Source organism: Ctenopharyngodon idella, chromosome 7 (assembly GCF_019924925.1).
Source record: "Ctenopharyngodon idella isolate HZGC_01 chromosome 7, HZGC01, whole genome shotgun sequence".
NCBI lineage: Eukaryota > Metazoa > Chordata > Actinopteri > Cypriniformes > Xenocyprididae > Ctenopharyngodon > Ctenopharyngodon idella.
In genome coordinates, this window is record NC_067226.1 from 39286674 (window position 1) to 39313080 (window position 26407).

Here is a 26407-nt window from a genome sequence, read left to right on the forward strand (position 1 = left end):
CATGATCTCAAAGTGCCTTTATTAGGAACCATTATCAAATGAGTTACTATTGGAGAATTTAATTATCAGCATTAAGCATTAATTTGACTTACTTTTTCTCCATAATGTGAAAAATGTCATTACCATCACACACAGAATCACACATTCTAAATTCACTTTAAGGTTGATCAAGACCACAATCAGATTTTTATTTTTAATCTTTATTACTTTTATCGTTTTTTTTTTTTTTTTTTTACCATAAATGTAACAGTTTTAAGTTTTATTTTTCAAGGTTTGATGTCAAAAGAGCTCCTAATTGAAGAAAGCCATATGAGACGTGTTGTGTTGCAGAAAACATACACATCCAGCAACTCCCGGCTTCACTCTGTCAGCCATTTATTTGTTGGCAAACAAGTTTCACTGTTACAACAAATATTAGTGAGAGGTCATTCAACCACAGGAGAAGAAAAAAAGAGGATAAACAAAAGAATAAATAAAATTAATAATCATATTTGTTATGATAAAAAATTATAATGTGCCACATTCATATCACCTCTAGCAGTTTTGCAGAACAGTTTGTACTTTTTTTCCCTCAGTGAAATAAATAAACATTCATTCTCCACCAGAAAGAAAAAAAAAAAAAAAAGGCAAAAAGAAGGTATTTTTAGGTTTCTCTCATTCTAAATGTGGATCTCTGCAGTCAAATCATACAAGTGCCTCGTATGCATCTCTGTCAAAATCTCACTCTCTCTCTGAATGAAAACGACTTCTGTTGATCATATACTGTGATTCTCATATCTCTACCCCAAAATGGCAACATATTTTCAATGCTGGGCACCTTTCTTCATCTACAAACTGGTGTCTATAAATCAAACAGAATGAGGAAAAATAGTTTTTTTTTTTGTCTATTCTGTTGTTTTTTTTCTACTTGCCATTATTCAAACTGAAATGAAGACATGAATGTAAAAGATATAATTAAAAAAGAGCGAGGGATCAAAACCTGTCGTGTTGAGGACAAGACCATCAGGAGAGAAAGGAAATGATCTGAAATCACCATGGTTACGGAAGCGGAAAGGCGTAGGAACAGAATAAGCACTATCCTGTGTAACACTAGTGTCTGTACATTTACATAGAAATATTGTAGAATTCTCCGGTATTAGTTCTTCCCCCACTTTTTAATATTTGTTATTAATACAGCAAAGAACAGAAACGGTGGAGTCGTCCTTCTTCGGCATTGTTCTCTGTCGCAGCAAAATGTGCTGCTGTTCACCACATGAGAAGAAGAAACATATTTAAAAAGCAAATATGGATACAGAAGGTATTAAAATAGTTTCCGAGTCACATTGTTTCAGACTTGATTGGTGTTGACTAGACGCACTGAGCTACTAACAATGTTTTTGGCAGTTATTTGTATTCCTTCGGGGCTGCTGAGAGTGAAAAACCCTCGAAATCTCGCACTCCCCGTAAGGTTATACAGCAAAATCCATTTTTGGGTCTGTTTTCCCATTTAAGTAGAAGTGCACGACCAATAGAACCAAAAGAATGTCAGCTTTCATTCCTCAACAAGCAAAAGTACCCATAATCCTTTCCTAAACAGAATACAAAAATCGCCTCCCAAGTTTTGTTGTTGCAGTTCATTTTTCCTGCGGACACGTAGAAGCAAGAGTGAACAACTGCGGACGACAGAACGGTACGGAAACGTAGAAGAGCACGTGGAGCTCAAGATGTCATTGGGTGATGAGGATGAGCAGAGCAGAATGCATGACGTTCAGGCACCCTCTATAGGCTGGTGACCATGTGTGCGGGCTCCTGCGGCATTTCTTCGGGCGAAAGCTCATCTTTGGGCGGGACGATAAAGCCGTCGCTGCTGCCGCGGCCCAGTTGGTAGTAGCTATGCAGCTGGTGCAGGTGGTTGCGTGAGCCCAAGTTGGGCATGCTCTTATAGTACACATCATCTGGCTCCCCGGTCCTGGGAAGCGTGTGCGTGTCGCCACCGTGGGGCAGCGAATGCGTGTCGGCGCGCTCGGGGTCGGGCAACGTGGGCATGCTGGTGTAGAGCGAGTCTCTCTGCGGGGACGGAGTCTCTTCCGTTTGCTCCTCTGTCAGCAGAGGGAAGAAACTCTCGCTGTTTTCTTGGGGAAGGCGCCGTCGCAATGAAGAGGCTGAGCTGAACGTGGTGGGAAGAGGCTGGATGTGGCGCGGTGGGGGAAGCAAAGGTGCATTGGACTCCTCCCTGATCAGATCCAGCCCCAGACTGTCCTCGGGCGGGAAAGATGCAGAGTCGTCCAAGCCCAACGCAAGATTGACGGGCAGCATGGGTGAGTCTTTCACCCCACCTCCGTTGCTGACTTCGTTCACCAACTTGTTCATAAGGTTGCGTCCGTGTTCGGCCGTGCGGTCGTGGTTGTTCAGGTAGGTGGGCAAGTAATTGGAGGTGAGCTCTTTCAGGATCCGTTTCTCCAGCGTGGTCTCTTTGTGTACGTTGTACGTGCGGTCGATGATTTGCACGCAGTCGCTCATGTAATCGGCGCTGGCCAAGCTGTAGCTGTTGCCATGGTTACCATTCAGTGGTAGAGTATCCATGGCACTTGTATCCCGAGCATTGTTCAGGATTCCCTCTGCAAGACGGAGAGTCAAGGAGAAGAGTAATTAAAAACACTTGCGCCTGGCGCATATAATAAGAACGACATGCAAAACCGCTCGCAGAAACAAACTGAAAAACCTTGAAACTCTTCGTCCCTGAGGCGAATATTAATTGAGCTTCCAAAGAATGCTATCTTGATTGGATTCTTCATGGGTTCAAGGCTGATGTGAGGTTTAAAACTCATTGTAGAACTCATTGAAACGTGCCAGCTAGCGCTGTGATAATGGACTTACCAGTCAAACACATTTTTGGCTATAAATTATCTTCCCACAGAACACTCAAATCAATAGCAAAGCCGGCAAACACAACAAACACAAACACACAACAAACACAACAGCTAATGCAGACGCTTGGCATGTAAAAGCTTTTGACAAACCAAATCATGCTGGCCTTTATATAACACTCATATATCATTAGGTACAGAGAGAGCAGCTTCTCCGCCTATAGATTTCTACTTTAATTAAATTTTGCATATTATTGGCAATCTTGGTGTTAAATTTAACACTCTCCCACACTCAAAAAACAAATCGTGGAAGCACTTTCTTGTTTATCAATTTTTAGATAAATCATTTGAGCATAAACAAACAAATAACATTTATTTTACTTATCAGTGGCTTCGACAAATATGCAAATTTTAATTGGGGGGAAAAAAAGACCAGGGTTGCAAAACACCGAATTGTCCACTCAGCTTCTATTTTAACAAAAGCATCACTTTGCGTCAATGAAGAGACGAGAAAATTAGGTTTTCATTTTAATGAGGTTGAGAGTGCTCTCTGATTAGAATATTGACTTAAACATCTCTTAGCAGAATGGCGTTTTCTATAGTTTTAAGAAAAGAGTAATAACGTTAAGGGAAATTACATTTGGTAAGCAATGTTTAGTTTGACTCCCATACTTGTCTCTCTGTAGGGCTCTTAAAGGACAGCATGGAAAAAGGAAAGAGAAAAAAGGTACAGGTAAGCATTCACAGTGACCGCTCAAATAGAACATGCACACAGATTAATGAAGCGCAGGTAAATGGTTACGCTCAACCCCATCGTTTCACCTCTCAAATACAGACACACACCCCACGTCCCCTCGCAATCCCAGGATGCACATGTAAATGCCATAAAATTGTGCTTTAAAGCCCCCTGAATGTCTGGAGGGTGCAGAAATGGGCTTCTGTCTCCATTAGCGGTGCGCTCCGCTCCGTACGCGGTTCCACAGTCAGACTTGTATACGGTAAGAGAGTTATTGATCGGGCTAAAGAGGAACATTAAAAGTGGCCTGGGATCTATTCGTAATTTCGGGGCTTTTATTGATATTAGATTTCAAGGTCGCTACAATGTTGTCAACGTAGATGAAGAGGTTGTTATCCCGCGCTCGCCCCTCCCCGCTGACGCGTCTGTCTCTCTGTCTCTAGAGCCTTTTGAATTCTTTTAGATCTTTGCATTAGTAAAGGTGGCACTAACAGGTGGTGACGGGGAGAAAGCGGATCAACAGACAGACAGGAAGAGACAAGAGTGAGACAGCTGCGTGCAGGGATGCGTTATTGCTAACAGGAGAAGCCATGCCTCCTGTGAACATCTCAGCATGAGAGCGCAGTAAATTCCTGTTCTAAAAGAATGCGCTAGACGTATGAAGTCTTGCTCTGAAAACTGACTTTTTTTTTGCATTCAGCCCTGCAGAAGCATATTCTTATTAGTGCTTAGTGCTACCCTTCTGTATGAGACACATTAGACTGCCTTTGCTGATTTCATCTTGAGATTCGGCATTAATGCATGTATAAAGTTGCATTCGTATTTCTTTCTACATGAAAGGGCCTGTTTACACCTGCGGATAGATATCATGGTCAAATCACACATGGTCAAATCTGTTCCATTCACACTTGGCCGCATAAATTTGTCTTCGCAAAATGAATATAAATCTGATCTTCAATTCCCCCACTATTCTGTCATTAATTACTCACCCTCATGTCGTTCCAAACCGTAAGACCTTTGTTCATCTTCGGAACACAAATTAAGATATTTTTGATGAAATCCAAGAGTTTTTTTTTTTTTTAATCCTCAATAGAAAGCAGCGAAATTACCACATTCAAGGTCCAGAAAAGTACTTAAGACATCATTAAAATAGTCAACGTGACTACAGTGGTTCAACCTTAATGTTATGAAGCGACGAGAAAACTTTTTGTGTGCTAAAACAAAACAAAAATAGCGACTTTATTCAACAAATTCGTCTCTCCCCTGTCATTCTCCTACGCTATTTTCATTGCAGTGCTTCCAGGTTCTACGTCAGAACGGCCACTCAGTATTGGCTGACACCTGTTCACGCGAGCAGCACGATGCATGTATGTGATGCTGGCACAGGAGCCGGCCAATACTGAGCCAGCGTTCGGACGTAAACACGAAAGCACTGCAACGAAAACAGTCTTTACTACTTTTCTGGACCTTGAATGTGGTAATTTCGTTGCTTTCTATTGAGGATAAAAAACTTCTTGGATTTAATCAAAAATATCTTAATTTGTGTTCTGCAGATGAACGAAGGTCATAAGCCCGGAACACACCAAGCCGGCACCGACGAACTGGTGGCGACGAAAGCAGACTGTGGGGTTGGCTCACGTCGGCAGCGTCTGGGTGCAAAGTTGCCCTGACACACCAAACCGATGCATGGCCAAGTAGCACATCCGTTCTGCGCCTGTGTAAGAAGAAATGCCTTTCCGTACCAGCAGACGGCAGTAGCTGAACAGCCAATCAGAATAATCAGATGGCCCGACTGACCGTCGAGCTCCGACGCCGATTCAACATGTCAAAACGGCCGAAAAAAAGCCGACGAGGACCAACCTCAGCCGACAGCGTGGAACACACTGAGAAAACGTAGTCAGCCGACGAACAAAATCTGCCTGACGGCCGACCGTCGGCTTGGTGTGTTCCTGCCTTTACGGGTTTGGAATGACATGAGGGTGAGTACTTAACAAAAATTTTATTTTTGGGTGAACCAACCCTTTAACGGAGTTCACGTCAACAAAAGCAACAAAAATGAGCTGCATTTTATTTATCATCAGCTAATTTCAAGATCAAAGGCCGCTTTAGCAACCAGATGCATTTCCACTTGCCCAGTTCCATCTGGAATGCATCTCAAATCACCTCCTGAAGTGGTTTGAGTGATCTGATTTAATTGTGCGTTCACACTATGTCATAATTACAGCAATTACGTGATTTCAACATGTAAAAAGCGTTCATGTCCTTGTAGAGCTCATAATTACAGCTTGTAAGATACGAGTTTTCTGAGAGCTCCCACTTGTACCACATGACCGCTGCAGATTCATTTAGGTGTTGATAGTGGTGCTACAGAAAAACATAATTCCCAGTCAGAGGATGTGAACCGCTCCGAAAATAACATCACATGTTGTCATGTTGAGACTACTGTAATTACGACATGGCATGAACGCAGCATAAATCCATCTCGAAAGAGTTTCCGAGGGCATTTACACCTGGTCTTTTCACGATCGGATAGCTATCCAATCAGAGAAAAGGCATGAAGTGACCAGGTGTAAACAGGCCAAACCCGTTATCCCACGCTCGTCCTGAAATGCCAGACCTCCTGCAAGTCCTGAGTGCATGGTAGATTCTAGTCTTTAGATGTATGATGTCTTACTGAGTGTTTTGTACGCAAAGAGCACATTTAGTGTTTTCATTTGCATCAGTGCTGTGACATGTCATAGAAACGTAATGCATTACTGTCCAAACTGTCATGTCTTCAAAAGAGTGGACGATTTTGTCTTGTGATTCAGCACTCATACATGTATAAAGTTTGTATTCACATTTCTGTTTAGATGAAGAAGTCATTATCCCATGCTTGTTCTGAAATTCACAGCCTCCTACGAGCGCTGCAGGATGAGCGCGTGGTAGATTTCTGGACTGTGGATGAATGAAGACTTACAGACTGTTTCGCATGCAAGGAGCGCATTCATTGTTTTTAGTTGCATCAAGTCCAGTGTAGCTGTCAAAACCCATCTGCATGAGACACATTAGTGCGACGTGTCTTCAAAAGAGTGGGTGATTTGATTTTATTCTGCGATCAGGCACTAATGCTCATAAAGACTGAGTCGCATTTGTGTCATGCTGCAAAATGTAGCCATCAGTTACTATGATTATTCAGCTGTATGAACTCATTTTTCATTGGGAACTACGTGTTACTACAGACCATACCAGACAAAAGACAAAAATGATCGCAGACACGTTCAGTTTGAAGCCACATAGCGGAGCCCTTTCCCCCCAAACACACACACACACACACACACACACACACACACACACACACACACAGTTAGTGCACAGCAAGTTAAAGCAACGGAAGAATGCAGCACACCTTGAGCGTTGTACATGCTGAGAGTGGGGTTGTTATAGACGGCTGATTCGCCCAGTAAGGTGTTATAGGGGTTGTTAGAGGCGTGTGAGCGCAGCAGAGAGTTTGGGATGAGGTGATTGGCCATGGCACCTGATGCAGCCACACAGATGGAGAGAAGAACACACAGAAAAGATCAAACAAATGCAGCAACAATGTTAGCATTGGTATCATACAGGCATCTCATCAGCAGCCACAGAAAAAAGCAGGAACATTCAACCAATGTTAGCATTCATATCTCATCAGAGCCTCTGATGGTCTATGTGAGTGAGCCTTTTATGGAAGAGAACTATTCCTGGATAAAATGGATAATTTTTCTGTGGGGTTAACTAGTGAGTTTTTTCTGTTAATTTACTCCTAAAAGTTGGCAAAATAATATTTTAGCAGAGATACACATTTAAAGTGTATTCTTAAATTTGCATCTCTGCTACAAAGAACAACAAATCACAAAGAAGACTCTTTTAGGAGTAAGAAGATCTTGCACTTAGGGTGTATAGATTTTGGTAGCACTTTATTTTACGGTCCTGTTCCGCATGTACATACTCTCTGCTTATTATAGCAATTGCAATAACTGGGTTATAACTAGGTACTAACCCTGAACCTACCCCTAAACCTAACCTTAACCCATGTTGTTACCTTATATTACCAGTACCTTCTTAGGTAAGTATACTGGGTTACACTTTATTTTAAGGTGTCATTGTTACAGTGTAATTATATATTTAAGTACTGAGTAATATCAATTAACAACATGTACTTACTATAGGGGTAGGGTAGGATTAGGGTTTGGTTGAGGGTTAGTTGCATGTAATTATGCATAATTTACATGTGACTACAGTGGTTCAACCTTAATGTTATGAAGCGACGAGAATACTTTTTGTGCGCCCAAAAAACAAAATAACGACTTTATTCCACAATATCTAGTGATAGCTTTACAAATCTTTTGTTTCGAATCAGTGGTTCGGAGCATGTATCAAACTGCCAAAGTTATGTGATTTCAGTAAACGTGACTTTGGCAATTTGATACACGCTCCGAACCACTGATTCGAAACAAAAGCTTCGTAAAGCTTCGAAGCTTCATGAAGCAGTGTTTTGAAATCGCCCATCACTACATATTGTTGAATAAAGTTATTTTGTTTTTTTTTGGTGCACAAAAAGTATTCTCATCGCTTGAACCACTGTACTCATATGAACTGTTTTAAATATGTCTTTAGTACCTTTCTGGGCATTTGAAAATGTTAATTATCTTGCTGTCAATGGAGGCCCCACTGAGCCATCGGATTTTATCAAAAATATCTTAATTTGTGTTCCGAAGATGAACGAAGGTCTTACGGGTGTAGAACGACATGAGGGTGAGTAATTAATGACAGAATTTTCATTTTTGGGTGAACTAACCCTTTAAAACACAAGTCAATATTATGAGATAAAAAGTCAATCATGACAAAAATGTACTAATCTCATAATTTTGACCTTTTTGTCAATTTTGACCTTATCTCATAATGACTTGCAATTTCTACTTACAGTGCACAGCATAAATGAGTACACCCCCTCTGAAACTTCTGAAAGTCAGCAATTACTCAATTACTTAGAAGACATGTTAGGGCTCTTTAGAGATATAATGTTCCAGCAAGTCTGCTTAATCAATTACCAAAGAAGCATGTCAAAATTATTCAGGAATATAAGTTCCCTTTCAGTCGGTCACGTTCGACGTACGTCAGTAGTGACCGACGAATTGGGATATCGCTAGAGAGCCCTATCAGCTTCGAGTGAACTACAACAGGCCAATGAAGTTGGCGTGCGATATTTGCATAATGCGCACCGCCCCCGCCAGGTGGTATAAATAGGGGAGCAGATGCAATCGCACTCTGTCTTTCGCTTCGGAGCCAACCTGTGTGTTCCTGCTGTTAGTCTGAGAGTGACTTCGCAAGCCTTTGAAGAGCTTTTGTTCTACAGTGCTGGCTTTATGGCACCTTACAGCGAGGCCGCGAGCTTCCCAGAGTGAGCTTCTCGAGCTGTTATACAGCTCTCAACTGCTGTTTTCACAGCATTATTTGCCCCGTTGGTTTGCGATTTGGGCCGGTTCCTCTGTGTGTGTGACTCAGGGAGTGAAAAGTGTACCTGCAGTCACATCGCGGCTGTTCCCTGTGTGCTTCGGCACAAAGAACAAGAGCTTCTAAAAGAGCTTCACAGACAGACACTGCGTCTTTTTCAAGACGTCATTCTGTCTGTGCGTTTCTGGAGGCGGTCGTTTCCTATCCTCACTGACGGCCACAATCACTTTCTCTCATGTCTGCTTAGCGTGCTGAGACTGTGTTTGTGGGTGGTTCATATTCTCTTGTAAAAAAAGAGAGCATGCCCACGTCGGCGCGTTGTTCGTCTTGCCTTTCTCGTAAGGGCTTGAGCGCTCAGCGCGCCGTGTGCCATCGAGCTGCCGGCTGACAGCGCGCGTTGCCATGGCAACCCAGCGCGTTGTTCGGCGCTCTAGATGCGTGGTCGAGACTCGAGTGCCTCAAACGAGGTGGAGTCCCCTCACCTATTCCCCGATCTAGTTTCTCTTTCTGAATCAGAAAAGTACTACTTTTGGTGAATAAGCCAGGGTGACCAGAGGATCACAGTGGGGCATTACCTGCCGAGCCAATCTCCGTGGGCCCCCCACTCCTCTAGCGCATCACAAACATGCTGTGACTGTGTTCGTGGGTGGTTTATGTTTGGTAAAAACATGGCCACGTCGGCGCTCAGCGCCGTGTGTCGTTCAGTTAGACGACCACGTTCACTCTCTCACATGGCTGGTAGCTTCTGGGTGGATTGCTGGTCCTTCTCATGGGGGACCTAGCATCTTAGTCAGGGCTCCAGCAGAGGATCAGATGTCGACTGCTACATTGGAGAGAGGGTTGTTGGGCTCTGGACATGAAGATGAGGCTGAGCGTCCCACGGTTGTGATGTGCTCATGCTGAATCAGATTCAGAGTTAACGACCATGCTTTCCCGGGCCCCTGGGGGCGTGGTGTGACGCATACTCGCCTTGCCCCGCCCCCTGTCTTAGCCTGGACGTGCATGAAAAACTTGGCAGTTTAGAAGCCTTTCTTGGTGCCAAATATGGAACACCAAAAGGGTCATATCTGCATTAAGTTTTTTCTCTCTCACTACCCTCTGTGGTGGGGTGGCAGTGCTACGGGCACACCACCTCTGCCCTGCATGGGTCTTGGCCCCCGGCAAGTCTGTGGAAGGCCAAAGCACTCATTGCATATGGGTAGTTCTGAGTCGGGGTTGAGCTACGCATGATGCAAGTCATAGCGCAGGCCCCTGGCCAGACAATGTCTACCATGGTGGTCCGGAAACACCCCTGGCTAGCCTTGCAGAGGTGTGTCATCGTCTAAGTACGCTTTCTCGATGCTCTCATCTCACAAGCTGGCCTAAAATCCAGCCCGCTCAGCCCGCAGCCAAGCCACTTGGCTAGCGAGAAGCGGTCCTGGAGAAACTGGTGACCTGGAGCTGAGGTAAACAGTTCTTCGGGAGACGATGCCCGCATCGCTCCCTCCCCGGAGGAGGGCCGGGTGGAGAATTTTGGTTTGTTCCGCCGCTGGCTCTCCGGAGACCAGCGGTGCCCACGGAGTAGAACTGTTTTCTGACCCTCCAGGTCCCAAGAGGGCGCGGCTGGCAGTGCGCGAGGCCCCACCTCGCCACTCTCAGCCCCCTCTCACTTCGCCAGCAGGTCCCAGTGTGTTGGTTGAGGCCGCCTCCCATGTGCCGTCTCCCATTCACACTGCCACCTTGCAGAGTCTGACCACACTACGGGCCGCTATGCCGTCCGAGTCGGGTCCAGCACTCTACCTCGCTGCCCCACGCCCGGTACGTCTGTGGTCCATTTGGTCCCGCTGGTTCGGTGTCTGGAAGCCTGGCTAGCGCTTTCCAGCCCGTCCCGCTGGCTCATTTGTACCATCAGACTCGGCTATGCGATTCAGTTCGCCCGGCGTCCCCCGGTGTTCAGGGGTGTCCATTACACTCGTGTGTCCCTGGACAATGCACCTGTTCTCTGGGCGGAGATTGCTGTCCTCCTGGCGAAGGATGCAGTCGAGCCGGTCCCTCCAGCCGATTTGAAGTCAGGGTTCTCCAGCCCCTACTTCATTGTACCCAAGAAGGGCGGTGGGCTACGGCCAATCCTGGATCTGCGTGTCCTGAATCGGTCCCTTCTCAGGCTGCCGTTCAAGATGCTTATGCAGAAGTGCATTTTCAAATGCATCCGTCCCCAGGATTGGTTTGCAGCGATCGACCTGAAGGACGCGTACTTTCATGTCTCGATTCTGCCTCGTCACAGACTCCTACGGTTTGCGTTCGAGGGTCGGGCATATCAGTACAAAGTCCTACCCTTCGGGCTGGCCCTGTCGCCCCGCGTCTTTACGAAGGTTGCGGAGGCGGCCATTGTTCCGCTCAAGGAACAGGGCGTTCGCATCTCAACTACCTCGACGACTGGCTCATCCTGACCAGCTCGTGGGAGCAGTTGTGCGAACACAGGGACATGGTGTTAGCTCACCTCAGTCGGTTGGGTCTTCGGGTCAACTGGGACAAGAGCAAACTCTCCCCCGGGCAGAGGATCTCTTATCTCAGTAGGGAACTGGATTCGGTCGCCTGGACCGCGCGCCTCTCCGAGGAGCGCGTCCAGTCAGTGTTGACCTGCCTGAGTACGCTCAAGCGCAGGACGGCGGCCCCACTGAAACTCTTTCAGAGGCTCCTGGGGCATATGGCATCCGCAGCCGCAGTCATGCCGCTCGGATTGCTTCATATGAGGCCGCTTCAACACTGGCTCCGCGGCCGGGTCCCGAGATGGGCGTGGCAGCGCGGTACGTTCCGTGTCCCCGTGACACCGAACTGCTGTCGCACCCTCACCAAGTGGTCAGACTCTTCGTTCCTGCGGGCTGGAGTTCCCCTCGAACAAGTGTCCAGGCATGCTGTGGTCCACACAGATGCCTCTGCCACGGTGTGGGGGGCCATGTACAACGGGCATGCAGCATCGGGTCTGTGGACGGGGCCCCAACTGCATTGGCATATCAATTGCCTCGAGTTGCTAGCAGTACGTCTTGCACTGGGCCGCTTCCAGGAGCTGTTGACAGACAAGCACGTACTGGTCCGCTCGGACAACACTGCGGCCGTTGCGTACATCAACCATCAGGGTGGTCTACGCTCCCGCCGTATGTCGCAACTCGCCCGCCATCTCTTGCTATGGAGTCAGAAGCATCTGAGGTCGCTTCGTGCCATTCACGCCCCAGGCGTGCTCAACCGTGCAGCCGACGAGCTCTCACGGCAGCCTCCGCTTCCGGGCGAATGGTGACTCCGTCCCCAGGTGGTCCAGCTGATCTGGCAGCGCTTTGGCGAGGCACAGATAGATCTGTTCGCCTCCCGGAGACTGCCCACTGCCAGTTCTATTCCCTGACCGGCGGCACGCTCGGCATGGATGCCCTGGCAATCAGCTGGCCCCGGGGCCTACGCAAATATGCGTTTCCCCCAGTGAGCCTTCTCGCACAGCTCCTGTGCAAAGTCAGGGAGGACGAGGAGCAGGTCTTGTTAGTGGCTCCATACTGGCCCACTCGGACCTGGTTCTCGGACCTTACGCTCCTCGCGACAGCACCTCCCTGGCCCATTCCTCTGAGGAAGGACCTCCTGACTCAGAGACGGGGCACCCTCTGGCACCCGCGTCCCCACCTGTGGAAACTCCATGTGTGGTCCCTGGACGGGACGCGGAGGTTCTGAGTGATCTCCCGCAAGCGGTCGCAGACACCATCACTTCCGCTAGAGCTCCTTCTACGAGGAACCTCTATGCGCTGAAGTGGAACCTATTCGTCGAATGGTGTTCCTCTCAACCAGAGCGAGAGGACCCCCGATCATGTTCGGTCAGAACCGTGCTTTCCTTTCTGCAAGAGGGCCTGGAGCGAAGGCTGTCTCCCTCCACCCTCAAGGTGTATGTTGCCGCTGTCGCCGCACATCACTATGCAGTTGATGGTAAATCGCTAGGGAAGCACGATCTGATCGTCAGGTTCTTGAGGGGGGCGAGGAGACTAATCCTCCCTGGCCCCCCTCTGTACCCTCTTGGGATCTGACCCTGGTTCTTACATCTCTCCGGGGTCGTCCCTTCGAGCCTTTGCAATCAGTCGAGTTAAAAGTACTGTCCTAAAGACCGTCCTCCTGGTTGCATTGGCCTCGCTCAAGAGGGTAGGGGACCTGCACGCATTTTCGGTTGACGAATCGTGCCTGGAATTCGGGCCCGGTGACTCTCACGTTATCCTGAGACCCCGGCCTGGATATGTGCCCAAGGTTCCTACCACTCCCTTTCGAGATCAGGTAGTGAACCTGCAAGCGCTGCCTTCGGAGGAGGCAGACCCAGCCCTAGCTTTGCTCTCTCCCGTCCACGCTCTGCGCCTGTACGTGGACAGAACGCGAAGCTTTAGGACCTCAGATCAGCTCTTTGTCTGTTACGGAGGCCAGCAGAAGGGAAAGGCTGTCTCCAAGCAGAGGATGGCCCACTGGATAGTGGACGCCATCGCCCTGGCGTATGAGTCCCAGGGCGTGCCTTGCCCGCTCAGGTTGAGAGCCCACTACACCAGAGGAGTGGCCTCTTCCTGGGCGCTGGCGCACGGCTCCTCGCTGACAGATATCTGTAGAGCTGCGGGCTGGGCGACACCTAACACGTTCGCTAGATTCTATAGCCTTCGTGTAGAACCGGTATCTTCCTGTGTACTCGCTTCCACCAGCCGGTAGACGCGAAGAGCCCGTTCTAGTGTCGGCTTGCAATGCCACTCCCGCCCCCTGGGCCGGATACGTGCATCCTTTTTACTCCAGTCGAGTTCCCCGCTTGGCGAACCCTGTCGAGTTCCTCCGCCTCCCCCTTCGGCTCGGACATTGCGGAGTGTCTGATGCCAGGCCAAACCTCCGTCACCGACGTTGACGTTTGGCTGGGTTCCACATGTCGTGACCCCTCCACGTGAGCGGTCCCATGTGTGTATTTGTCCACGGTCAACTCCCTACGGCGAGCCCGTGTCTTTCCCTAGCAGAGCCAGCTCTGCTGTCACCTGTCAGATGAGTCTCCCCCCTACCCAGGTGGAGCCATCCCAGGGACTCCATATGCGTACTGCCCTCGGCCAGTCCATATGTGTACTCTCCACGTAAATTCCTCCCCTACAGGTGGGTAGTGGTCTCCGCAGCGTCCCCTACGGGTTCGCTTCCCCAGTGTAGTCTAGTTTACTTAGTGGGTATATCGGAACAGCAGTAGACTCTCTCGGCGTAAGCTCGCCCCCTTCCCCGTCCCACTGGTGCGCCGGGTGGCTAGAGCTTGCGCTGGGCACTGGAAGGGGTTCATACTGTGGCGCTTTATTTGGGATCCCAATTCGTCGGTCACTACTGACGTACGTCGAACGTGACCGACTGAAAGGGAACGTCTCGGTTACGTATGTAACCCTCGTTCCCTGAAGGAGGGAACGGAGACGTACGTCCCGTCGCCACAGTTGCTGTACCCTCGCTGTAGTGCAGACTAGGTTGTCTCCTCAGCGAAAAACAGAGTGCGATTGCATCTGCTCCCCTATTTATACCACCTGGCGGGGGCGGTGCGCATTATGCAAATATCGCACGCCAACTTCATTGGCCTGTTGTAGTTCACTCGAAGCTGATAGGGCTCTCTAGCGATATCCCAATTCGTCGGTCACTACTGACGTACGTCTCCGTTCCCTCCTTCAGGGAACGAGGGTTACATACGTAACCGAGACGATTTTCTTATCAAGGTGATAAAATGTTGTGTAGCAAAAATGAGTACACCCTCCTAAAAGTTACTAAATAAATCGAAATAAAAAATTTCTGATGTAAGTTTAAGGCAATGTTTGATCAACAGGTAAGTATGTTGAACCAAAACATTTAAAGAGAAGTAATTTCTTGACAATTAAAAGTGTTATATAGCCCACTGAATCATTCTCAGACTTGCTGACAACAATGGAACCACTTAGGAGAGAACTGTCAGGAGGACAGTGGTACAAGAGGATTACCAAATCATTGTTTTAAGTGTGAAAATATAGCAAAAGTAACACAGAAATTCAAAAACAATGGACTTGTGACAAGGCCCCTGAAATAATCCTTCATTTTAAGCTTTCATTTAGTGATGATGGATTTTTTTGCTAGACAAAGAGCAGGAGAAATACCAAGTGAGTGTCTCAGAGCAAAAGCTATGAAAAGAGTGACTGTATCTCACAGAGTAAGATGCAGCCTGCAGAAACGACATGCATGGTTGTTGTTCTCACTGGAACTACCTACTGTAGCCAAAGCACAATAAAGTCAGTTAGCCATTTCCAAAGTCCATATTTACAAAATATAGATTCTGGGAAGCAATACTCTTTTCTCATGAGACCAAATCAATAATTTTCGATCTAACAGCATCCAAAATGTTATGGTGTTGCTAGAGGAGGAGTACAGTGAGAAGTGCCTGGTTCCCACAGTAAAGTTCAGTGGTAGTAAAGCTCTGATATAGGGATGTGTGAGTGCTGAAGGTGTGAGGGAGTTGTGCTTTATCAATGCTGTCATGAATTCCCACACCACTGTGTAATTTAATACACAAACTTGAAACAGAAGATGTTACCCTTTCCTCATTCCCTGCATTGTTGGGCATTTTTTCAACATGACAATAAGGATATGCATTCTCCCAAGGTGAAAAACCTTCTGTGGACAAGTATTGCACTCAATCTTAACACTCTTGAGCACCTGTGGGGGATTCTGTAGAGACGAGTTGAGCAACACTCCCCATTAAAGATCAGGGCATTTAAGGAGCTCATAATCCAGGAGTTAAACAGGGCAGATGTGACAATTTGTCATGAACTTGTACACTCCGTGCCAAGAAGGGTCAGAGCAGTATACTCAAAATTATGGAGGGCATACTAAAATATTATACATTTGTTGAATTAAATCTAGGGTGTACTCATTTCTGCAATCCTTCATTTAAACAAAATTGGCAAATTTACTTATTTTATGGCTATTAATGACATATATTTCTCAGTTTTTAATATGTATATGTTTAATACATTTTAGTTTTGCCATCTTTCCATGAATTGTATTAGTGATCATAAAGAAAATACATCTTTTGTATTTGTTCAGAGGGGGTGTACTCATTTATGCTGTGCACTGTAATATCTAAATTTTTACTTTTTATGTCTTAATTTCAAATTGATCACATAATGTCTTAGTATCTCATCATTTCAACTTTTTATCGCATAATTATGATTTTACCAAAGCATGTTTTTTTTTTTCTTATGTGGTAGAAATAGACTTTCATAAGATTGAGAATGTCCCTCCCCCTACCCCAACTGTACAAATGACTAGCAAAAATGGTTATGATGAAAACAAAAGGCTAGTGGCTATTTAAAAAAAGGGACAAACCCTTTGTTACACAGGAAATAAAATTGTGCTCATCAAACTACTTCATAGGGTGCTTATTATTTGTAGCAGTGGTGCTAAATGGGAATGAATTTAGAGACAGAACCTAGCCTTTCAGATGTTAACACGCTTTAGCAGGCTGACAGTTGTATCTCTCCAAGAAGTTGTTTGAAAATTCATCCCCTTTAAAGCACAGCTTTTGTAACAAATTCTCCTCCATCTTCTTCACTTTCAAGACAATTACTGTTGGACTGAAATTGCCTGCTGTGAGCAGTGTTCCTATTATTATGCATAATCTCTCGGCAGGCTCACACAGAATCTGTGCGCACCGATTTCCACAAAATTGGATTACCGATTTTCACAAAGTGAAACATCTCCCGCCCCTTGAATGTTTGTTTATTAAATATTTTGCTAATTTGATCATGCTTTTAGTTAACAATAAGAGTATAATACTTTCAGCTCAGCTCTCATTTTTTAACTATGACTCAGTAAGACTTTCTGTTTGATTCTCCAGTGAAGATCATGTACAATATGAGCTCATTTATTAAACAGAGGTTTGGTTGTGATTATCAGTGTAGGCACGTTTATTATGCTGTCGACTAATTATACACCTCTGTAAATCATATGCTGAACACTGAGATAAGCACCTTCAGATATACGACACAATAAGACACACACACAGAGAGAAAGAGAGAGAGAGTGAGTGAGCGGGAGGTTCATTGAGGTTGAGGTTTAAATGCATCTTTTGTTCTGCAGTGGAAATTATTACACAAATTGACATTTCACCTGCACAGTATTTGTGCAAAAGGTCCTGACCTCTGAAAAATTATCTCCAGAAGTGAGGTTGAGGAGGCAAAAATGATCAATAAACAAATTAAGGCTTTCAAGTTTAACACATTAAGGTGATTAATTAAAAAAATTTAATATTGTTAATTTTTGTAATGCAGTTAAAACATTTATTGAATTTCATGAGCAAAATAATATTATTCATATAAATATTAAATATAAAAATCAGCATAAGACGTCTTGTATGATTACAATCATAAAATATTACGGTAGCACTTTACGGTTTTGCATATACATAATATGTACTGACTATTATAATTATCATTATAATACTGGGCAATAACTAATAATAGCCCTATTGTTACCATAAATTACTTCCTTAACCTATATTGTTACTTTATATTACTATATATTAGAGAGTTGTCAAAAGTACTGACTTCGGTACCACGTCGGTACTGAAATTTTAAAAATGTAATGCTTTGAGCGCTGTTGAGCGGATTTATAAAAACTTCTGATTGGCCAATTGACGCACTCATCGGATATGTCTGTGATTGTCTTCAATGAACAACACCATTTTAAATAGTCATCAATGACGCTCTTCAGTGAGCACTTGCACAGATACACATGAGAGCATTTGAAACATTCAAAACGCTTTTAAATTCAAACACTTCCGTGTGCTTCAAACTGCTCATTGTAGCCAATCACAGACATATCCGACGAGCATGTGAACACAATGGCCAATGAAAGGTGTTTACGAATCCACTCAACAGCGCTCAAAGCGTCACATTTTTAAAATTTCAGTACCGATTGGTACCGAAGTCAGTACTTATGAAAGTGCAACCAGCATTACATTGTCATCTAGTATATTTTTAAGCATTTTGATGTATTTTAAAGAATAAAAAATGTAGTAAAGATCAGCGACGTAAAAAGTCTCCCGTATATAGGCCTACGCGCATATATTCTGGGACAAGTGGCTTTCACACAAATTACTGAATGCGACTATTGCTTATAGTTCTTGTTTTCCTGTTCCTTAAAAAAGATTAAAGAAGTAAACTTCAAAAAAGTGTGATTAGTGTGATTTATAAAAGCTACCTAAATGTCCTAATGGAACTAAGGCCTAATCCTGGTTTAATCTAAGCCCTATCTGTATAACCAGGCCATAATGTTTTAAAATGTTTTCTTTTAATTTTTTCTCTGCCATTGACATGCTTTTCCAGCAATCCGTGTTTTCACTGTTATACGGTAGGTGGTGGTGTTACACATCTTCTGAAATAGTACAGAATCTCCGGATCCAAAAACAAGCGAAGAAAAAGATCTGCATAAACCAGGAGCGGATAGAAGTTGCTTACACACATGTAAGCTAACGTGATGATCAAACAATCAAGAGCATAACCCACTAAGAGGTTTACAGCTGAGCAAGCTGTGGGGGTGTTGATGGACTCGATCTACTCCATCTATGCTTTGATCATCATTCTGAATCCAATCCGGACGAAGTCTTTGACAAAAATGTGATTTTCTCAGCTTTTTATCTGTTTATTTTATTATTATTATTATTTTTTTAAATTAAATTTGCCCATAGTCAAGTGTTGATAAAAAATGAATTAAACTAATATATTTCTTAAGCAGATGCTCTGTTCTTTCTTTATTCATACAACAAAATATTCTGGATATGAATATTCTGAATATGATCAGAAATGCTGGCGCTGGCTGACAACTTTAAGATAAAATGCTGGTTGGGAAAGAGTTACGGGCAGAGTTAGTCTGTATTTATTATAATTAGGTTCATGTATTTAATTGAATAGTCTCATGTATCTTAGACTGTAATCTGTCCTGTGACGGGCAGGTGACCCAGTAAACGTGTGTATCTCCACGAGTGTTATGGTTTCTCTGTATGTCTCTCACACACTCTTCCTCGGAGTTCGGCTTTGTGTCTCTGTTTAATACATCTGTCAGCTCTGAGCAGCATGAGTGATGGAGTGTCTCTCTCTCTCTCTCTCTCTCTCTCTCTCTCTCTCTCTCTCTCTCTCTCTCTCACACACACACACACACAGACACACACACACACATTTGGGTTAAGTGCTGAGAGCCTAATTATTTCCATCGTGACACTTCCTTTCTCTAGAGAGGGTCAATCCATCATCGTAACAGAACATTAGCGTCTCACTGATCAGAACAGGAACAGAGACTGAGAGAGACAGAAAGAGAGAAATCAAATTTATAGAGGCATCTGAAAATTCAGAACGATTCAGAGCAGATCTTCATTCTAGCTCTCCCAGGTGTGTGGGGGTTTTCAAAGCTAGATTTTAAGAAAAAAGAAAAAAATGCTCTTATAAGTGAGCTAAATCTGATAAATTATCTATCAACTGGAAAAACGGGTTATATATATATATTATATATATAATTTATAGAACATCATTTTGACAGTTAGTTAAACATGTAATTAATTGTTGAAAAAAATATTTATTTTAATGACAACAAATATATATCTAATGTTATTGAACTAAATAACATTTGGATCCTTTCAACCACATGAGAAGCAGGGTTATTATAGTTTGTTTCATAATGAATGAACTTTAGCCTACACAATTATTGAACTGAACTGAATCAAAACTGAACTGAATTGAGCTGAATAATGACCAGTGGTGGCTCCAGGATTTTTTTCTTGGGGGTGCTAAGTGGGGGCTTAACAAAAAGGTGCTAAGGGGGTGCTAAGAAAAATTTATTGCATTTATTGCATTTTACTTAAACTATGCCTTTACAAGGTCTCATTGAAAAGTGTACATAGTTACTAAGCACAGTAGTCTATCAATTTTGCTTCACACCTTTATTATTACCTTATCAGCTCTTTCAACAATGGTTTATTAAAACTTGTCGACTACAGTCTCAGACATTTGAGCTAAATGAAGTAACATGCTTGTGATTCTAAAACGCAAACAACATGGAAAAGAGCGCAGGGCGTTAGTTGACGTGTTTTCAGAAGTTGAACTTGACACTTTGTTTTAAAATGCGGTGCGAGAAACTGAAAAAGCAGATGAGATGCGGTCAAAGATGCCTGTTTAACGCATTAATCTATATGTTTAGATGGAAAACAACATTTTCTCTTTATTTTTTCATCACCACTAGGCCAGCTAGGGTGAACAAAGCACAAGAATTTATATTAAAATCTATATTATTTGACGTTTACAACATGAGTGAATATTCAAAAGCTCAGGGTAGCTACTCACCAATAGCAGATTAGAATACAAGAGAAGAGGACAATATCTCTGTCATTATCTTCTGAAATATTCCGAGATGCGTCTAAAGTCTGCGGTCTTTTGCTTCATATTTCATTGCTCTCCAATATGATGGCTGTTGACGAGGAGTGGCTTGCTAGTCCTAACGCACGTGCCGTACCTGAACGTGTAATGACTCCTCCCCCAGTAAAACCATTGTTTACAGGCATATTTACAACATTTATTAACCCTTATTTTATTTTTATTTTTTTAGGTTTTAATGACTTTTTTAATGAAAGTGACACAGTGTTAAAAAACAGGAAAATCATTAGAAAATCCTTGGGGGGGCTGCGCCGGTGCTAAGCACATTTCTGGTGGGGCTATAGCCCCTGCAAGCCCCGGCCTAGCGCCGCCACTGATAATGACACTATTGTCTTTTTTTAGAGATTGCATCATTGAATTTCTATTGTATAAAACCATATAAAATATAAATATAACTTGACTTGTTAATTAAAACTAAATACCATATTTTTTTACTTGAAATAAAATAAAATAAAAAAGCTTAAACTTATTTTATTTCAGCTAGCTGCCAAAAGCAACATTTCTCATTTAGTTTAATTCGTATACTAAACTAAATAAAAAATTACTACAATAACTAAAAATGAATAAAACTGTATAGACATTTAAAAACAAAAACAAAAAAAACAATAACTAATAAAAATGACACAACAATATTAATCTAAAATGAAAATGAAAATACAAAAATAAGAACATTCAAAATATTAAAAGAAAATGATAATAGTATCTCAATGATGCTAAAATAACACTCAAAATGAGATGAATAAATCTCATTCCATTTTCCTAATTTTAACTTGAGTGCATTTGTCAAGCTCAATTATTCACTGACCCTTTGTTGAAAAAAAAAAAAAAAAAAAAGAAATATGTAAAAAAAAAAAAAAAAAAAAAAAAAAAAGAGGACATTTTGTGCCCCTTTTCTTTAAGCAGCATGGTTCTGCAGTTTCCTGCTCTGCAGCGTCTTTTGTGCCTCCTGACTGGATGGTGTGAATTACCCTGAGATGTTTCAAAGCATCTGCTGTTCTGTCCTGTCCAATCGCAGTGCTTTCACTGAGGGAATGAACGCTGACTGAACTGCCTGAGCTCTGACGGCTCGTCTGCATTATTGAGGCCTGCAGCTTATTTCTGTCATTTCACTGAACTGGAAATGTTTCGTTTTAAGATACGGCGTACTCCGCACTAATTAAATCCTCATCCACCTGTTTACCTCTCATTTACACAATATACAAAGAGTTTGAAGGAACATGAATGTAATCTAAATGTAAATTAAATGAGCTTCATTACATTATGCTAACAATTATTAAAACAGTTTTAAGTTTAACTTGTATGACATTTCTGTTTTGTTCTCTCCTTATCTCAACACTGTCATTTACTTAAAAAGTTTTTAAAGTTTAATTACCTCATTTCTTTTTAACTTTGTACTTTACTGGCCATAAAAATAGTCTTATTTGCATGTTCTGGTTTTTCAGAACTATTCTTGCTCAATTAAAGTAGCATTGCTGATGCATGGCAGGAGAAACTCACAGACTATATTTACTTGTAAATGTTTAATGTATTGAACGTCAGGATTAGAAAGATCTTCATTAAAGAAACATAACCACAGCTTTAAGTTTTATCTGTAGACACAAAATCTTTTGAAACTCTTTACCATCCCCCTCACCCTACTGATTTCAAACATGCAATTATATGGAACATTGAATTCTGCAGGCGCTGGTTAAATTCTGCTTGATGTCAGTAGGCTCAGACTTCATTCAGATTTTATGTCCTGATTTTGAGTTCTGTAATTCTGTGGAATGAATACAAATATGCTGAAACATGTCAAACAGAGCTGAGAGCACAAATGCTTGTCTTGCATTAGCTCTGCGTTGCGCCACACATTACGCAATATGCTGCAAAGGTCACGCATGACATAGGCGGAAGTACCGAGCAAGTGTTTACAAAGTGAACGTGCAAAGACTAAGTCAAACGCCCTTTACAAAAAAAGGTAAAACAATGATGTCGGACAATTTTGAAGTTGGAGGAGAAAATGAGAGAATTTTTCACCCTACTGCGGTACTTCTATCAACGTCACACGTGATTTTTCCAACGTGATTACATAATGCGTGGTGGATTGCAGAGCAGTGCAAGACGAGCATTTGTGGTTAAAAAGTATAATTTTTTTTTTTTTTTTTTAGAAAATGACAGATCGTTTCACTAGACAAGACCCTTATTCCTCGGCTGGGATCGTGTATTGAAACTACAATTTGGACCTTCAACCCGTTGGACCCCAGTGAAGTCCACTATATCGAGAAAAATCCTGGAATATTTTCTTCAAAAACGTTAATTTCTTTTCAACCGAAGAAAGAAAGACATAAACATCTTGGATGACATGGGAGTGAGTAAATTATCAGGAAATTTTAATTCTGAAGTGAACTAATCCTTTAAAAAACTGTCTATGTAAATTCATGACTTTCAAATATTCAAACAAACTCTTTATTAAAATCACTGGACTACATTAAAAAAAAAAAAAAATTGACAAGACGTTTCTGTGTCTATCCAAACACCATCCTCAGTTGTAAAAACACAGAAAGTAACTCTGGCAAATATACATGTCACATGATCAGCACACATGCAGAAGTCACATGACTGCTAAGTTAACCACATAGTAATGCTTGCCAGAGAAGAGTTCCTTGCCGTTACGGTGATGCCCCTCCGTCCCCAGGTGAAAAAAAGTACACTTCCAAATTGTACTTAAAAGGTTAGTTCACCCAAAAATGAAAATTCTGTCATTAATTACTCACACTCATGTCGTTCCACACCTGTAAGACCTTCATTCATCTTCGGAACACAAATTAAGATATTTTTGTTGAAATCCGGTGGCTCAGTGAGGCCTGCATAGCCAGCAATGACATTTCCTCTCTCAAGATCCATTAATGTACAAAAAACATATTTAAACCTTGAATCAGCGTGTCGAATCATGATTCAGATCGCATGTCAAACCGCCAAACTGCTGAAATCACATGACTTTGGCACTCCGAACCGCTGATTCGACACGCTGATTCATAACGCTCCGAAGCTTCCTGAAGCAGTGTTTTGAAATCGGCCATCACTATATAAGTCGTTATTTTGTTTTTTTGGCTTTATAATATTAATATTGAACCACCGTACTCACATGAACTGATTTAAATATGTTTTTAGTACATGGATCTTGAGAGAGGAAATGTCATTGCTGGCTATGCAGGCCTCACTGAGCCATCGGATTTCAACAAAAATATCTTAATCTGTGTTCTGAAGATTAACAAAGGACTTAAGGGTGTGGAATGGCATGAGGGTGAGTAATAAATGACATTATTTTCATTTTTGGGTGAACTAACCCTTTAAAGTGCTCTATTTTCGCACACTTATTTTGTACTTGATGTACTAAAAAAATCTTCTTTAGTACTTCTTAAGATAATCTTAAGAACATCATTATTAAAAAATGCATTTAGTTACCACTTGAAGTACACTATGGTTTCAAGTGTACTACAAGTGGTAACTAAATACTTTTTTTTCTTTTGATACAGAGATAGTGGGCCCTATCATACACCCGGCAGTTATCATTTTCACGTCCAGCGCCCATGTTGTTTAAATAGAAAATGCACTTGTGCCCATTTGTGCGCCCATGGGCGTGCTGGTCTGAAAACAAGGTGTGTTCAGGCGCATTGTTGGCATGTTACTATTTACTATTAACTGAAAATGACTGCACCATTGACCAACTGAAACCTGTTCTAAAGTCAATGGCGCAATATTTGTTTTGTTATTTAAAGATTGCGTTAGTAATATGCGCATTCATGCAGGTGCACAACGTGCATACATTCTGCTTATTACACACAGGGTAGCAGCACACAAACATGCCAAATATTAAAAATAAAAGGATTACAATGTAAAAGATTATTATTGTGTGCAAAAAGATAAAAATGCTTTGGTGAAATCCAGCTTTTCCCATAGATGATCGGCTCGTGCGATTTAACCTTGCGCACGAGCAGATCCGTTTCCTTGCATTCAGTTTTTCCACTTGCAAATTCCACCATGTAAATAGCGAATCTGCCATGGTGCGAGCACAACTGGCTTTTAAAGGGAATGGGAGATGAGACTCTGGTTTATTGCACATTACACCCAAAACACACCCTTGATTCATTAAGAGAATAGGGATAAGCCTTTTAGACCACGTCTTTAAAATAGCAAAAATGGATTCGGACATGCCCTAAGCGCACTTGCGCCGTGAGCTTTAGACCATGCACTTAGATCGTTAAAATAGGGCCCAGTATGTTAAAAGCACATTTTAGTTCATATTCATGGTGTCTCAAAATAGCACAGTTGAGTACACTTGGATGTTCATCTTAAGAAGAACTAAAGAAGAATTGTTAGTATATTAAGTACAAAATTAGTGCGTGAAAATAGAGCACTTTTATGGAAGTGTAATTTTTTTCACCTGGGTCTCTCGAGGTGAAGCACACTGGTCTCTCCATACAGTTGCGTGGCATTGTTTCTAAATCAGCATTATAGGCGTGGGACAGATGATGTCTCAAACCCCCACCTCTACTCAATGAGGGATGCTCCACCTTAACATGAATCACCTCCTTTTTTTACACCTCTTTCAAACCACCTGTCTTCTCTGTCCAGAATCCTCACCACATGATCATGAAAGCTGTGTTTCTTTTGTTGTAGATGCGTGAAGACTGCCGAGTCCTGCCCCGAAGAGCTTGCTCGTCTATGCTGGGCCATGCGTCAATAAAGTGACTGTTTTGTTTCCCCTATATACAGATCCTTGCTGATCCCGTCCTTTGGATGGATTGGTTGGTCCATCCAAAGGACCAGATTCCCAAACGCCATAATAGTAATATTGTATATTCAGTTAAGAGCAGTGATCTGTATGTAAGGATCTGTATATAGGGGAAACAAAACAGCCACTTTATCGATGAGGAATACCATCTACTCTGGCAAGCATACTTGGCAAGTGGTTAACTTAGGAGTCATGTGACTTCTACATGTGTGCTGATCATGTGACTTTAATAGGTGTATATTTGCCAGAGTTACTTTCTGTGTTTTTACAACTGAGCATGGTGTTTGGATGAACACCAAAACATCTTGTTAATTCTTTTAATGTAATCTAGTGATTTTAATGAAGAGTTTGTTTGAAAGAAACAAAGTTATGAAAGTATTTTCTCTTTAAGTACATTTAAGTGCCATTTTATTTCAGTAATATTATATTATCTGCAAGTACAGCTTTTTAAAAATATACTTTTAAGATGTGAAGCACACTACAAGTGCACATCCATATTCATATAATTAAGTGCACTTGTTTTCACAAGGGTGGCAATACCCTGCGACCCGTATAATAGCCATGTATGCGTGTGTGTACCTCTGTTGAGTGTAGCTGAACTGTTGATGTCTCCAGCCATGAATGAAGACTCTGACTGCTTCCTCACCGTGTCATTCCACATCCGGCGGATTCGGCTCTGTGAAGAACACCACAGAGTTTCACACACACAAAATGATCACAGACACACATCTCATAAGATCAGAGCCAGTGTTACACCAAGGCTTCAAAGAATCGTTCACTCAAAAATGAACATTCTGCCATCATTAAAGCTGGGCTAAGCGATATTTCAAAAACGCTGCTGGACATTGTTGAAATTTGAAATCAACCCAAACAAACCCACCCCTCTCTTCATTTCTCTGCCTACAAAACTCACCCTCCAATCCTAACCACCCCGCTTCGAGTCGGTCTCGAACCCCAATCGCTGCTGGCCGGCAAGGCGAATGCACTAACAATGACGCTAAACACCGCATTCTCTAGCGGTGGTCAGTGTGCAGTGGTTTACCTGCACAACTCTCACTATCTGGCCACTTTTACACACATAATGTGAGAGTGGATGTCTGTTTATCACAGCTGACGCTCAACAAAATAT

General features: G+C 42.9%; 1 protein-coding gene across 22 annotated transcripts in view; it reads right to left on the reverse strand.

Moving 5' to 3' along the window:
• Nucleotides 1-358: 358 nt before the first annotated feature.
• LOC127515855 (adhesion G protein-coupled receptor L3-like) overlaps nt 359-26407 on the reverse strand; it is a 342582-nt gene continuing 316533 nt past the window's right edge. For 7 of the 22 annotated variants that reach the window (XM_051899970.1, XM_051899965.1, XM_051899964.1 and 4 more), the window contains 4 exons: nt 25858-25954; nt 6971-7099; nt 3519-3536; nt 359-2597 (listed from right to left, as the gene is read on the reverse strand). In XM_051899970.1, coding sequence (XP_051755930.1) covers nt 1759-2597; nt 3519-3536; nt 6971-7099; nt 25858-25954 — 1083 coding nt within the window. In that variant the 3' untranslated portion in view covers nt 359-1758. Of the gene's footprint in view, nt 2598-3484; nt 3537-6970; nt 7100-21802; nt 22264-25857; nt 25955-26407 lie in introns of those variants that run through there. The other 15 variants (XM_051899977.1, XM_051899976.1, XM_051899975.1 and 12 more) reach the window with 7 other exon arrangements.